This window comes from Vanacampus margaritifer, chromosome 1, assembly GCF_051991255.1.
Source record: "Vanacampus margaritifer isolate UIUO_Vmar chromosome 1, RoL_Vmar_1.0, whole genome shotgun sequence".
Lineage (NCBI taxonomy): Eukaryota > Metazoa > Chordata > Actinopteri > Syngnathiformes > Syngnathidae > Vanacampus > Vanacampus margaritifer.
The window spans coordinates 30,047,542-30,062,133 of NC_135432.1; the positions used below are offsets into that span (position 1 = coordinate 30,047,542).

Here is a 14,592-nt window from a genome sequence, read left to right on the forward strand (position 1 = left end):
GAAACAAAATTTAGTCTTCATCTCATCAGAACGGATAATCGTATTTCTCATGGGTGTCCTTCATGTGTGCGTGTTTTTTTTTTTTTGTGGCAAATTCTATGCTTTCATATGTCTTGAACTGAGGAGAGGCTTCAGTCAGGCCACTCTCCCATAAAGCCCCGACTGGTAGAGGGCCGCAGTGATAAATGACTTTGTGGCTTTTGTTTTTCTCTACCTATGTTATTTTTGTTTGTTTTTGGTGACCTTGGCTAATTTGTGCCTTGCCCACAATTTTGTTTATGAGCTCCTTGGACAGTTCATTTGGCTTCATGATTCTCATGTGCTCTGTCATTTTCCAGCCCAATCAGTTTGACTAAACATAGTTGGACTCTATTGATGGAGTTGAACCATTTACATGGGGATCATAAGAAACAGACAGCATGTTAGAGTATGAATACTTACAGTATGACCATGTGATATTTCAGTTTTTCTTTTCCTTTTTTTATAATACATTTGCAAAAAAATCTACATTTCAGTTTCTTTCTGTCAAGATGCAGTGCTGAGTGTATGTTAATGTGAAATAAAACAAACTTTTTAGATTTTAGCGAATGGCTGCAACAACAAAAAGTGAGAAATTTAAATTGGCCTGAATACTCTCCATCCCTACTATATAATCTATATACTATATCTTGCTCTCAGGCAACATTTCTCAATCCTTAGTGTGGGCTATTCTAAAATGACCTCTTTACACCATAAATGTACTAATGACGTGAAGCTATTCAAGATGGACGAGAGCTGTCATTAATCTAAAACCATTTCTGAATGTTGGAAGCTCCCTATTATATATTTTTGGCCAATATTAACTCATTCACTGCCATTGACGGCTGTAGGTGTCAAAAATTCATTTCAATTTCAATTACGTTGTCATTTTTTCCCACTTTTGTTAACAAGAGTATGAAAACCTAGAAAAAACATTGTACACTTAGAACATATATAAATGTTTTGATTAATTGTGAGTTACCTAGTGAAATCATGCGATTAATTAATTTAATTTAAAAAAAAAAAGAGAAAAAAAAATCCAAATTTGGGGCGTCAGGCGATTAAATTTTTTTATCATAATTAATCGCATGACTTCACTAGTTAACTCTTGTTTAATCACAAATTTTATATCTGTTCTAAATGTACACTATTTTTTTCTAGGTTTTCATACTCTTATTAACAAAAGTGGGAAAAAATGTTAAACTAATAGAAATAGTCCAAATGAATTTTTCGACGTCTGTAGCCGTCAATGGCAGTCAATGAGTTAATTAATACCACTGAGAATCGGCACAAACAAACAACACAGGCTCACACAGACTTGTCAAAGTTATTATTGTAGAATACTTTGATGTATTTTTTTCTTTCATACAGACAAAAGGTGTAGGATTTAATTCCCGATAAATTATCTTAGATTTCCATACAGTTTGTCTACAGTATACAGGTGTGTTCTTCCTCATATATATAGATATTTATTCGCTTAAATAACAGGCAGGTAACTCTTTAATATATTCAATAGTCTTTGTTTTTTTTTTGGTCTTTTTTTTCATTTCAGCACAGTTCAGGCTGCATTTTCTGTCTGCAGAACAGCTCTGCATTGTGCAAGGAGTGGAGGGGTTTGGGGTTTGGGGGGGGGGGGGTATTACACGCACAAAATGTACAACAATATCATGAATCATGTAAAAGCCCAAATTTCTCCCCAGGCTGTAAACAGCTGCGGCAGATCTAAAGGAGCAGCCTAAACAACGCACACAATGGATGCATTGCACTTCTGCGGTCCCTAGCTCCGAGCCACCCTCCAGCTGACCAGCCTCATTTTTTTCCCCCCAGTCCTTTGAGATCATCAAAAGGTACATTTGTCTCCTGCTTAACTGCAAAGTCACCCAGTACGGTGTCAAGGGATTTGAAAGCATCTCGGCACCTCTGCACACGTCAGCGGCTGTTCACCGGACAGAAAACACAGCCCTCGGAATATGCTCAGGAGAATGTGCAATGTATGTTTTCCTTCAGTGGGAGCACCGGTGGAGAAAATCATCAGTAATCATCGTAATGTACAAGTGCTTCTGTTGAGTTTTTCCTCTCCTTACAAAAAGCAAAAAGACTAAAAGGAAAGGAAAAAAGAAGCATAAAATAGAGTAACAGGAACATAGTACCTGTAAATCAAAGTTGCATGTGTGCAATTTAGGGGCGAGCTGTACAGTTTTGATGCAGTTGTACAATTTCTAATTTTGGATAAATATATTCTTTTTTTTTTCACATTCTGCTTTGCCTTCTGTTAATCTATCTCACAATATCATAATGTAACATGGCTGGACAGATGGACAGAAATGGGAACTTGGAACTGCTCCGTCTAATTTACAACACTGTAGATTTGCTCAGGATGTTTGGTGTGCGTGTCTTTTTCTTTTTGTTTACTGTAAAGAAGCACTGCAGAGCTGTGCTACGAGGCAATGAAAGACAATGTTAAGACTTGACCAGGTGTGTGTGTGCGTGTGTGTGCGTGTGTGCGAGCACGAGAGAGAGAGAGCAATTAATGTGGAGAGTTCATAGCACACAGTCGTGACAGTAGTCTAAATGATTTACCTACACATAAAGAGTGACATTAATGATACCAAAATGCATGCTTCAAAACAGACAAGAGTAACACAATGCCAACACCCGGGTGTGGGTGGCGGCCATGATGATGATGAGCATTCAAGAAGACAAGAGTTCTGTACAGTTACGGGTTTTTCCAGAGAGCCTTGCGCCCCTCTTGAAACAGAACTAGCAGGACACGCGTGTTCCTGCTCTGTTTTTGCATGTGTTAGCATCCCTGTTGCACTGCAGTTCTAATCTGGGTTACACACGATGACATGTCAGTCAGTTGCATATTATCCGCCCTTGCCTTTATCTGGTGGTGGGTCCGGTCAGGAAGTCAACAGGAGAAAAGTGTGTGGAGGCGGGAGGCCAAGGAGGCCAAGGAGGCGGCGGCGGCGAGCGGAGGGTGGGAGTTGATTTGCATTGCGTTGCACTGGGAGGCAACATGAAGTCAGCCGTTCGCCCGCACGTGGTGCGACATGGGACACCGGGGGACACGCTCGTTTGGAATGTGCTTAATGTTCCGCGGAAGGTCGCGCAGATGAATGCGGTGGAATGCGAGGTCGCCGGCTCACATGGGCTTACCATCATGGATGTTGTCAAATACTCGCACTGCTGTGTCATACCCTTTGAAAACATGAACTCTTTCACATGGTTGCCATATTCACATGAGCTTAGCAGGGCAAACAAAACATTAAAACTAATTCAATTAAGCCTTTCAAAATGATTTGGAAAGGGCCAGCAAGTCTATAGCACACCTGTTGCGATTGTGTTACAATTGACCCCGGAGCCACAACTATCCGATAGAAAGCACATATTTCTGCCAAAGTAAAGTGCTGTTGTCTGTCTGTATAGTAGCATAGAAACTGTTTTGATTGTACAAGATTGTATGGGTCCGTTCCCTTCGTTTTATCATGGACAGTAATTCACAATGGCCCCCAAACGCCTCACTATGAGGCAGTAAAAATGCATGATTTGTCGCAGCAGAAGAATAAAGACGTCGCTGAAATGTTTTAAAAGAAGTCAAATGAAATATAACAATTTTAACATTGTAATAATAAAGTATCGTGATTGTGTGTGCAAATTGTCTATGAAAATACTAACAATAGTAAAAAAAAAAAAAAAAAAAAAAAATACAAACATGGCCTAGAATGGGGACAATTGTAACACTACCTTCTTCCTCTAAATTTGATTTTGGAGCTGCTGAAAGTCACACTTTATATTTAAAAATCGTAAAATGCCGTCAGGTTCCGCCTACTACTGGATTACCAGTTGGAAATAAACAAGCTGGTTAGTTTTGAAGTGTGCTGTGTCCAGTTTTAAAGCAACGCTAAGTGTAACACATATGAAAATATGAATCTTCTCAAGCAATCATCAGCTGGTTACTTAACTTTTATGCCTAATGTAGGGACATTGAACTGACTAAAATGAATCATGTGACACACTATGCTCTTATTTGTTTTACATTGTAGGATTTACGGGCTTAGGCGTTAAAGTTTAGTGCTAGGTTTAGGGGCTGGTTTAGCGGGTGAAGCTAGCGCTAAAGTTTAGCGGCTAAACCAACAATGAGTATTTGCCTGTGTGAGTCAATCAACCACTCTATCTATCACTCTATCCATACATCCAGTAGTACATGACGGTGTTGACCCCATGGCATGGGAGCAGGAGCAGGTTCGAGGTGAGTGTCAGTCTTAAAGGGCCATATAGTCTGTGCATTGTGACCTGATGCCATTTAAAGGGATAATGCTTCACAAATGTTCAAAATAAATAAATAAATAAATAAATAAATAAAACAAAAGTGGGGAATAGCAGAGCAAAGCAGGGGAAGAGGAACAGCAAGACGAGGGCGGAGAGGAAATGAGGAGCCTTGGAAAGGATCCAGTATGGAGACATACGCCATACATCAGTTCATCGTATGCATGGGGATGCATGTATGTATGTATAGATGTATACATCCCACACAGACGATATCATGTGGACACAGGGCAGCATTCAAGGATTGGCGACTGATGACAAGTTCTGTATTGTCGCTTCCCAATTATTAATTAAAAAAAATAATATAATATATACATATGTACTGTATATATATTTATATAACTCCTTCCTTTATTATTAGGCTTAAATGAAGGGTATCTGTTTGAAATGTATATACTTTTTTCCCTCCCGAAGAGACAAGACAACACGCGAGGGAGGAGTGATAGTGGAAGTAAAACGAAAAATAAGATCATGCTGCAGGGACAAAGAGACGAAGTGAAGCAACGTGGAAAGGAATGAGCACCATATCATGTTCAGAAATGAATGAATCAAGACCAGGAAGTTAAAGCTTCAACAAATACGTTACAAGCAAAATGAGACGCTCAATGTTTTCAATGACAAACCAGATTAACTGTGGCGTCATGGCAGGCAAGTAGGTGGGGTCATGGCAACCGCACTCAATTAACACCAGGAGGAATGACGGGATCGGGCCCCTGCTACCACATGACCCGGGTCTGATGACGCTTTGGAAGGATGGCTTCCGTCTCCAAAGCCACCTTCAGCAGACGGAGGGCAGGCTGAATAGACGAGCGGGTGAGGTCGAGGCAGGGTGGGCGGGAAGTGGATGAGGGGGAGGGGGTGGTAGTTTGAGGGGGGGTCAAAGGGCTTGATAGCGTCAAAATTCACGTGGGGTCGGCAGCCATTGTCCTCCCCCCTCCTGTGTCACAGGAGAGTCTGGATGGAAATGTCATGTGTGCGTCCTCAAGCTCTCTCCTCTGCTCCCTTTTGACCTCCCCACCCCAGGACTCAGGACTCAGTTCCCCTTCTCCCCAACCCTCTCAGTTATAAGGTGGTCTCCACACAGTAGAGATGGGCTAGGTAAGGGGTTGGGGGGTTCCCCAGCCGGTCCCTGCTATGATGGCTGTTGCAGTGTTGATGGTGGCGGTGGTAATGAGCGGATTGGTTGCTAGGGGTGACGGTGTTGATGCTGTGTTTGTTGGCGTGGGCGATGGATGACGTGCCGCTGCTGCTGCTGCTGCTGTTGTTGTTGTTTCGGTTGCACTGGGTCACCGGGAGGCTATGCTGACGGTACGGACGGGCGGGACGGGTGCGGGCCGTGGGCTGGGGCTGAGTGGGAGGGGGTGGCGGCTTGCGAAGGGCCGGGTGCACGTGCTGATATCTGCTGAGTTCTGATTCGTCGTCCACATCAGTGTCATCAATCAGCGGGATGTTGTGGATGAGGTCATTGATGAGGAACTCCGGGTGGGCCATGAAGTTGTGGATGGAGTTGCGGGATTCTGGTTTCTCCCGGCCCTCGTACAGCGAACTACGGAATGCTTTCACCACTCGCATCTGCCGAAAGAAGGGAAGGTGGAGGAGAAAGCATAAGAACAAGAGAAGAAGGAGTCAGACACTCAACTGGGGGAAAAGTCAAGGGAAACCCGCAAAGACCGACTGGTCTCCTCCAGAAGACAGACACACAGACACAAACAGACGGACACTCAGGGCCAGGTGGCATTACGGTTAACTTTCAATGACTACAAGGTATACATCTCGACGAGCTCTTTATTTTCGAGCTGTTCGTCAAAACTACACTGCCCTCCAAATGTATTGGAACAAGGAGACGGAAAACATTTGACTTTGACATCAAAATATTAATGTGCGGACAAGAAATTCAGCGTTTTTCTATTTACATGTATTTACGTCTGCACTGAAATATGAACCACTATGTGTGCATTTCATTGACTGAATATGCACTCGAATAATTTCATATTTTGTTCAGAATCAGATACTTGCACAGATAACTGACATGACTTCCTTCTCATTCATGGCCGCTGCTCATCAACTGCTTCTCTGAGGGAGCATCAAGTGGGTTGTTTCAACTGCGCCAATCTGGAAGGTCATTGGATAAATGCTGGCCTTGATTCCGCCAGTGTTCATTTTGACTAGAAATTTTCATTTAGTTTAAGTTATATTCTTTTGACTCAAATTAATTAAAGTTTTAGTCATAATTTAGTCATCTGATTGTATTTGAGTTTTAATCCAATTATAGTCGATGAAAATAAAGAGAAATTTTAGTCGACTAAATTGACAATCCACCCAATGTTTTCCTTAAGCATACACTTTTATACAGAAAAGCATAACACACCTATTTGTAGCAAAATAATTTGAACTGATAATAATATGCCATCTTAAAACTTACTTTTCACCTAAAAAAAAATCTGAGATTAATTTTACAGCTGCACAATGAATGCAAACGTTTGAACATTATATCAAGTGCAGTGAACAATTTCTGAGTGGTTCCTTCTGCCACGCACGTTTCATTCCTCCTTCTGATTGGATTTTGTGAATTTTCGTCACTGAGTTGTTTTCGTTTTAGTCACTGAGGAAATTGTCAGTCAATTTCGTTATCGTCATCCTCTCAAAAATGAAGCCGTTCAGGCTCTTATTTTAGTTTTCGTTTCATTTTCGTCTGAAAAACAATTTTCATGACGAAAAATATGACCAAAAAACTGCGTCTAAGAAATTATCATTGTATCCCGCCCCTTGGACCGCCAATGAGACGGTGGGCTGGTCCGGACACTTGACTTCTGAATGATGATTGGATAATCTGTCTGAAGTGGAAGTGACAGTGAAATATTGAATCATCAAGTTTTTCATTCCGTTCTTCTGAACTGACCAGAGACTTTATCGATCCCCAGGGTCATTATTTTAGAGGTTTCCCACGTTCAACACAGCTGATTCATATTTAAGCTCATCAGCAAGCACTGCAGGAGCCTGATAATGATACTGATCATTGAATCAGGTGTGTTGGAGTAGAGAAACCTCGAAAACATGCAGGACTCTTGACACATGTGCTCTACAGGTTGAAATCTGGAGACTGACTACTTCTAAAACATTACAATTCTGTCTAGGATGTTTTAGTTATGTGTTATTATTATGATTATCTTGCTGTGTGATGAAGGATCTCGCAATCAGTTGGATTGCATTTTTTTCCTTCAAATTGGCACACAAAATATTTCTGTTGAGTTCATTTATAGACAGCTACGTATGCTGGTTACACCTGGTGTGGCGAATATTACTAAGTAGCGTAAACGCAGTCTTCACAAGCAGAATTCCAATCTGAAACTGAGCTGGCAAAATCACTGAGATTTATTATTTGAATAATAAATGTGGGCAAACACATGGCCAACAAAACCCGCCCGCCAGTCAGAGCACTACCTTGCTCATATGAAAAACAGTCAGACTCAAATACTGTAAATGTTGCTATTTTGTAAATTATGGACCTGATTCAGCAGTAAATACCTGGAAATAAAAGCTAAAATATTGATATAATGTCTCATATTTATTGTTTGATGTCAAACCCAAATGTTTTCAGTCTACAGCCAACAGACGCGAATCGCGGAATTTGGGGGCACTCGGACATAAAGAAAGAAGTCATTTGTTTAAAAGCCCAGATAGACGGATGCTGTGGGATGCATTTAATTCATATATTAAAAATGAATTCACTGTATCTTAACTCATTCACTGCTATTGACGCCTATATACGTCAAAAATTCATTTTAACTATTTTTTATTAGTTTAACGTTTCTTTCCACCAATGTTAACAAGAGTATGAAAACCTATAATTTTTTTATTGTATATTGAGAACAGATATAAAATGTGAGTTAACTAGTGAAGTCATATGATTAATTACGATGACAAATTTTAATCGCCTGACGCCCCTAATTTTTAATGATCTTTTCTTCTTTCTTTTTTTTTTAAAGAAAATATTATCTTAAAAGATTTTTTTTTCTTTTTTTTAATCATTTTATATTTTTTTTGTAAAGAAAAGATTATTAAAAATTAGGGGGGGTCAGGTGATAATTTTTTTTTATTTTTTTTTAATTAATTGCATAACTTCACTAGTTAACTCACGATTTTAAAAATTATTAAAAAGGTGATTAAATTTTGTAATTGTAATTAATCGCATGACTTCACTAGTTAACTTACAATTAGTCACAAATTTTATATCTGTTCTAAATGTAAAATAAAACAAATCTAGGTTTTCATACTCTTGTTAACAAAAGTGGGGAAAAAATGTTAAACTAACAGAAATAGTTCAAATGAATTTTTGACGTATATAGGCGTCAATGGCAGTGAATGAGTTAAGTGCAGAGGAAGTCCACCTGATCTTGTGTGTCGCCAAAAGATGTTAAAAAAAAGGTGTTTTAAAATGAGTTTGCTGTTGACAAACACTTATGTCAGTTCTTACACACCAGACAGACCTTGCAGCATCCACAAAGACCACAGAAGCAGCAAACACCTCACATAATACACACCTGATGTGCGTGTATGTGTGTGCAAATGTGTGTGTCCGTGTGTGTGGTGAAATACACTCGCACTGTAGCATACTGGATAGCATGCATGCACACACAGGTGAGGCTAAATGCCAGGCACAGATGGAGAAGAAGCAGTTATAGTGAGTTAGTTGAATGTAGAATAATAAAAAAAATCACCAAGTGGCTACTCATACACGCACACGCACGCACGCACGCTCGCGCGTGCACACACCCATGCAGCCATTGTAACATAACGGAGGAAGAGTTAGATTTTTCCATGTAGTGAGCTTGGAGCTTTGGACATCTGCATGCATTGGAAAGTTGTGCACTGCGAGTTCTGAGTCAGTCTTTGACACACGCGCACACACGCTTGCTAATTGTCCTGCAGTCATGCAAGCGGTGAGAAACAAATAGCGAGCAGAGTGGAATCAGGATGATGCTGATGAGAAAGTTTGCTGCGGGACATGAAAAAAAAAGAAAAAAATTGAAGAGTTGCAAAAAAAGAAAGCAGACATCACAGCAGGTTCTAAGAGCACGCAATTGGTTAGATTCTTCAAAACAAGAGGTGATTGGCTCAAAGTCAGCCGTGTCACGCGTCCGCAGGCGGCCAGGTCATGCTGAATCAGTTCATCGTCACTCACAGTCTCGCTCGCTCTGTGTCATACCAACCAACACACACCAGAATGAAGTCCATGAGTGTATGGGGAGGTGGGTGCATTATGCAGTGTGTGTGTGGCGTAGGCGTGCATAAAGGCATTCCGTTGCCATGGCGGGTGGGCGGGCGGGCGGTCCATGCAACCTTTCCCTCAAGCCCAAACAGAAGAAAAGCAGATTGAGCAGAAGTTGAATGCAAGAATCCAGACAGGCACGAGCAGACAGAGACTCACATAGAGACCGCTTGGCCAACGGCTTGCTAGCAACTGCAACAGCGACTCGACTTTTGAAAGGCGCGCAATCAGGCAGCTCAATGCTGCAGTTGGCCAAACTCTGAGAAGTCTCTACGCAAGACTCTGGCGTAGGTGATAGACTGGCAGACAGACAAACTGACGGACAGACAGACAGGCAGACGGTCAAGCAGTAGGTTCAGTGCTTATCTGTTTTTCCAAAGAGCCTGTCAGACAGCAGAAAAACACGTCATGCAGACTGAGAAGGTTTCAGAATGTTACTTTCTCACTTAGTTGGTTTGTTTTCATTTTTGTCCCCGTAAACGTTCGAGTATATGTCGCCCACAGTGTGACCAGGCAGGCCTGGAGGTCAGGGCGCTGCTGTGTTACTGCTTTCTCTCTCAGCTTCTCTCCAACCATCCCACCCTCCCTTCTCTTCCTTCATCCCTCCCCTCTCAGCGTAGCTTGATGGAAAAACGATGATGATTAAAGGTACAAGGGAAGAGGCACTGGAAGGTTGAGGCTGTTGTGTGGGAAAAAAAGAAAAGAAAGTGCAACATAAATACAGACAGAAGCTGTGAGGTAGATGGCTGTTACATAAAGTAGTTCCCAAATGTGACGTCATATGAGTCCTTTTGATATGCATGCTTTTCACTTAAGCAGCACCTCGGCAGCCCTCGCGCCAATCATTCTCAGTTTGGCTAACACCTCCTCTTAAAATATGCAGGAAGACGAGAAAGAATGAAGGAACTGAAGGGAAAATTGAGAGAGGACTCTCACTGTAATCTTTTTTCTGAACTCTGCTGTAAAGTATGTAGATGAAAGTAGGCCAACATGAAATGAAAACAAACTGGATCCACAGGGATCACAAAGGTCCAGCACAGCTCAAGTGGATGAAAGCACGAAAGACACACATCTTCCTTCTTACATCTCAAACCGAATATGTTAAAGGTCTGAGGGCTTTGCCGAGAAATGCGAGCGTGTAAACACATGAGGTTATCTGAACAACAAGCAGCACTCAAAGGCTCCAGGTAACATGACTCGATGCAAGGCTGGGACATATTATAGAACATTGACTTCAATTGTTTCATAACAAATATTTGGGTGTCTGAAGTGCTCGACCATCCATCAAGTGGGAAATAGAACAACCAAGCAAATCTTCCATTGTCTGCCTATCTCAGGGCATTGAATCGGTTGCCACTTGATTGCTCTGTTTGTCTTAGAAGACATTTCATCTCACATCCGAGAAGGTTTGCATCAGTTCATGCAACAAGGCTTGGTTACACTTGGTATACTATGATTTTGGGGAAAGGATTGTTTCAATGATACTGCTGTTGACATGTTACTTGAAGGTAAGCATGTTGACATAAAGCCAACTTGAGAGTTAGGCCTAATTTTCCTTCAAATGTTACTTGAAATTTAGGCCAATATAATTTGTACTGGAATTTACGCCTTGTGTGTTGTGATTGGGCGTTACTCGTTCCCTACGCAGCCGTGACGTCGTTTTCAGTGGACAGCAAATGTCAAAATGGCCGCCCCCTGAGATGGATAAAAACAGGTGGATTTTTTTTTCTTAACCCGTTATAGCCAGGAGCGCATTACCGTGTTTCTGCCATTAGTTGCGCTCTAGCGCTCTTCTACCTTTAAAACCAGGAAAGCGGACATGCCATTTTGCTTTGTTTTGCACAGCTGGACTACTTCCTGAATTTAACACCACTCCTTCGTTTCCTGTTTTTCATGATTGGACAAACTGTGTCTGGCCATTGTCGTCGTGGTTACTGAGGTCAGCCACACCTGAAGATAGGAAATGAAGGAGTGATATCGAGTTCAGGAAGTAGTGGATTTGTGCAAAAAAAGCCCATTCTTGGTCCCTTAGCCGATGAAATGCATCAGAATATGCACGTGAGGGTGACGTGGGCCACGTAGCATGTCCTGGAATTTTGGTCGATGCAGATTCGCGCAAGTTACGGTGCGGGAGAACTTCGAACCAGAGTAGGAAGTCGACAGTGACATACCGCTCCGAAATATGTGTGTAGACAATGAGGATGTTGAAAATTTTGACGGCATTGTAATGAAATGGACGATGAACAATTACCACTCGAGCCCCCGAGTTATTACAAGTGCGCTCCGGTGTTGACGGTACATACACCCACAGATGCAGTACAGTTGTTTGTTGATTTATTTATTTTTTAATATTGAACTGAAGATTTATAATAATAAAAAACTTAGGTTTGTGTGAACGCCACAGGTGTAAGCGCGCAAATGTTTTTGGAATGATGTTTTGATCTGCTTCAGGAGCTATCAATTATTTAGTAGGCATTGACAATATCGTTGAATTTCCAGGAAAACTTCTAAAGTCACCCGTAGGTTTTAGAGGCATGTTTTGCCAAGTGCTTTAGGCCTTAATGAGTTAATTCATATTCCACAAATGCAATATTAATCAGAATACCGCATTTAGACTAGTGGAGCCGCATAGAATATATTATAAAAAATATACTGTATATATTTTTTGGACTCGACTTCCTTTTGAAGGGAAAGGTTTACATGTTCTTGCATTCTTCTTCTTTATTAAGATCAAAATAGTTTCATTTGTGGTACACACAGATAATATTTTTCTAATGGAAAGAAAATCACCATATTTACAAATTGACAAATTAATATGATAATGAAAAGGAAATTTTGAGGTTTGGACCTTTGCCCTGAGAAAACTAAGATCCCTGCGATATAATTTCCAATACACACCGCCATCTTTAAACCAAATGTAAGTACAGTCGACAAACGTGGGACGACTTACTTTTAGTATAAATCATAATATCCTGTAGGATAATTCTTATAACTATAAGATTTACTGGGCTGTATGATGTCAAAGCCACAACATACATTTGTCATATCAGGTGCTCACAACAAGCTTTTCAAGAACTACTGAGGGAATTTTATTTTTTTTTTAAATAATCAAACTAACCAGCAGCAGCACCTTTGTCACTGTACACACGCACCTTCATGTTACCTCTCCCAGCCAGCCACACAGTGTTTCAGCTCAAATTTAAAGGCCTGGGGGTGAAATTGCCAAACAATTCATGATGTACTACACGGCAATCATGATGGAAAGACAGAAATGTTCCCAAAGAACGACTTCTTGTGTCTGTAGAGAATGACCAGCGTGGTTTAGCGCAGACGCGAGCCTCTCTGCCTACCCCTACATCATCACTTGGGGCAAGATGAAGAAGAAGGCAGCGTGGGATGGCGGGAGGTCAAAGGGCATGAGGGAAGGAGCAAGGTTGGAAAGGAGAAGCAACTGAGAAGACTGATGAGGAGACAGCACAAGCACGCACTAGCATGCACACACACAAGACACGTCAAAAGCACCGGCACACACACGCGCACACGCACACGTGTCTCCTAACACGCAGACTGAGGAACACACACGCCAGCGATGACAACAGCGGCTCTGCGCACGTCAGCAAGTGCACACACAAACACAGACGCTCGCCGAACTGACATACAGAGAAATCAAGAGGAAACATGAGGTGGGGGGTGCGACTCTCCAGGGGGAGATGAAATGGATGAAATCAAGGACGAGGGAAATGACAAAAGAAGGAGGAACAGGGGAAAAAATGATGAGAACATCTAAAGGAATCTTATCGTTATGCTAGACAAGAGCCTGTATTCAGATCTGCGGCAATCCAAATACATCTAACAACTCTACTTATGGACGAACAAAGTACATTTCACAGTCTTTATGTGCACTCGGGGCAAACCGGAAAACCTGTAATATCTCAAAGGAAAAGAACACACAGCAAAGAGAAAGTCAAGATTGGAGAAAGAGAGAAAAGTTAACGAGACAGACAGGGAGAGAAAGCACACATTTTTTTGGAGCGCTCGGGACGAGAGGCAAACGTGAGACGCTGAAGCTGAAAGTCGTGTCACAGAAAGAATCCATCCACAACAAAAGTGAGAGGAGACGGAGGAGAAAAAAAGCTAAAAGGGAAACTCAACTTAGAATGGCAAGTTAGGCAACAGCGGCGTTTTTTTTAAGGGCTTTTATACTCGAAGGTTTACAGCTTTAGAAAGTCACTCCCACGTCATGTTGATTTTGTTTGCCGTTCAACACACAAACCTGGCTTGACCTCATTGACACACACACTTGAAGACATGGTGCAGCAGGAGCTGTCCTTTGCTCTGTGAACTTTGACCCTCATCATTTCCTTTTGGAAATATCCCATCGTCATTTTGATACATTATTTACGTTAAAACGTCAGTTTTACTCTTGACACAGAACGCCAACAGCGAGCAACCTTCTGCACCACACTCAACACTCAACACTAAAAACCAAACACACTCTGGACTGGGACCAGACCTGGATTAGGACCAGACCAAATCAGACCAGAATTGCACAGCTGGTCAGGACCGGGTGCTGTTTGAAAGGGAGAATAAGAAAAAAAAAAGAATAGAGGATTCGTTGTACACGCATGAGCAGCGGGCGAGCTGGAGGGGGAGGGGCACAACCAGAGACAGTAAAATACTGCAAGTCCACGTGCCGTGCATGTTTGCGTGTGTGTGGGCGCGTGTGCTCGTGTGTGTGTGTGTGTGTGTGTGTGTATGTGTGTGTGTGTAAGGAAAGTGTGTGTGCATGCTTTCGGCGGACTCACTCCCTGGGGCTGGGCTGGTATTGGCTGTTGCGGTGGAGAGAGCTACGTGAGAGGGGGTAGATATAGTGTTTACGTCGTGCAGCTGACTGAGCACGGAGGAGCGCCTTCTCACTGCTCCCTGAAACGAGCCGCTTCGCTTGAACGTGCTCACTACCTCCATCTGCAGGACAG

General features: G+C 42.0%; 1 protein-coding gene across 7 annotated transcripts in view; it reads right to left on the reverse strand.

The window, feature by feature from the left end:
* Nucleotides 1-1,333: 1,333 nt before the first annotated feature.
* Nucleotides 1,334-14,592, reverse strand: part of atp2b3b (ATPase plasma membrane Ca2+ transporting 3b) — a 62,911-nt gene continuing 49,652 nt past the window's right edge. For 3 of the 7 annotated variants that reach the window (XM_077546661.1, XM_077546669.1, XM_077546651.1), the window contains one exon: nt 1,334-5,919. In XM_077546661.1, the coding sequence (XP_077402787.1) occupies nt 5,410-5,919 (510 nt within the window). In that variant the 3' untranslated portion in view covers nt 1,334-5,409. Of the gene's footprint in view, nt 5,920-14,129; nt 14,187-14,421; nt 14,582-14,592 lie in introns of all 7 variants that reach the window. The other 4 variants (XM_077546685.1, XM_077546677.1, XM_077546702.1 and 1 more) reach the window with 3 other exon arrangements.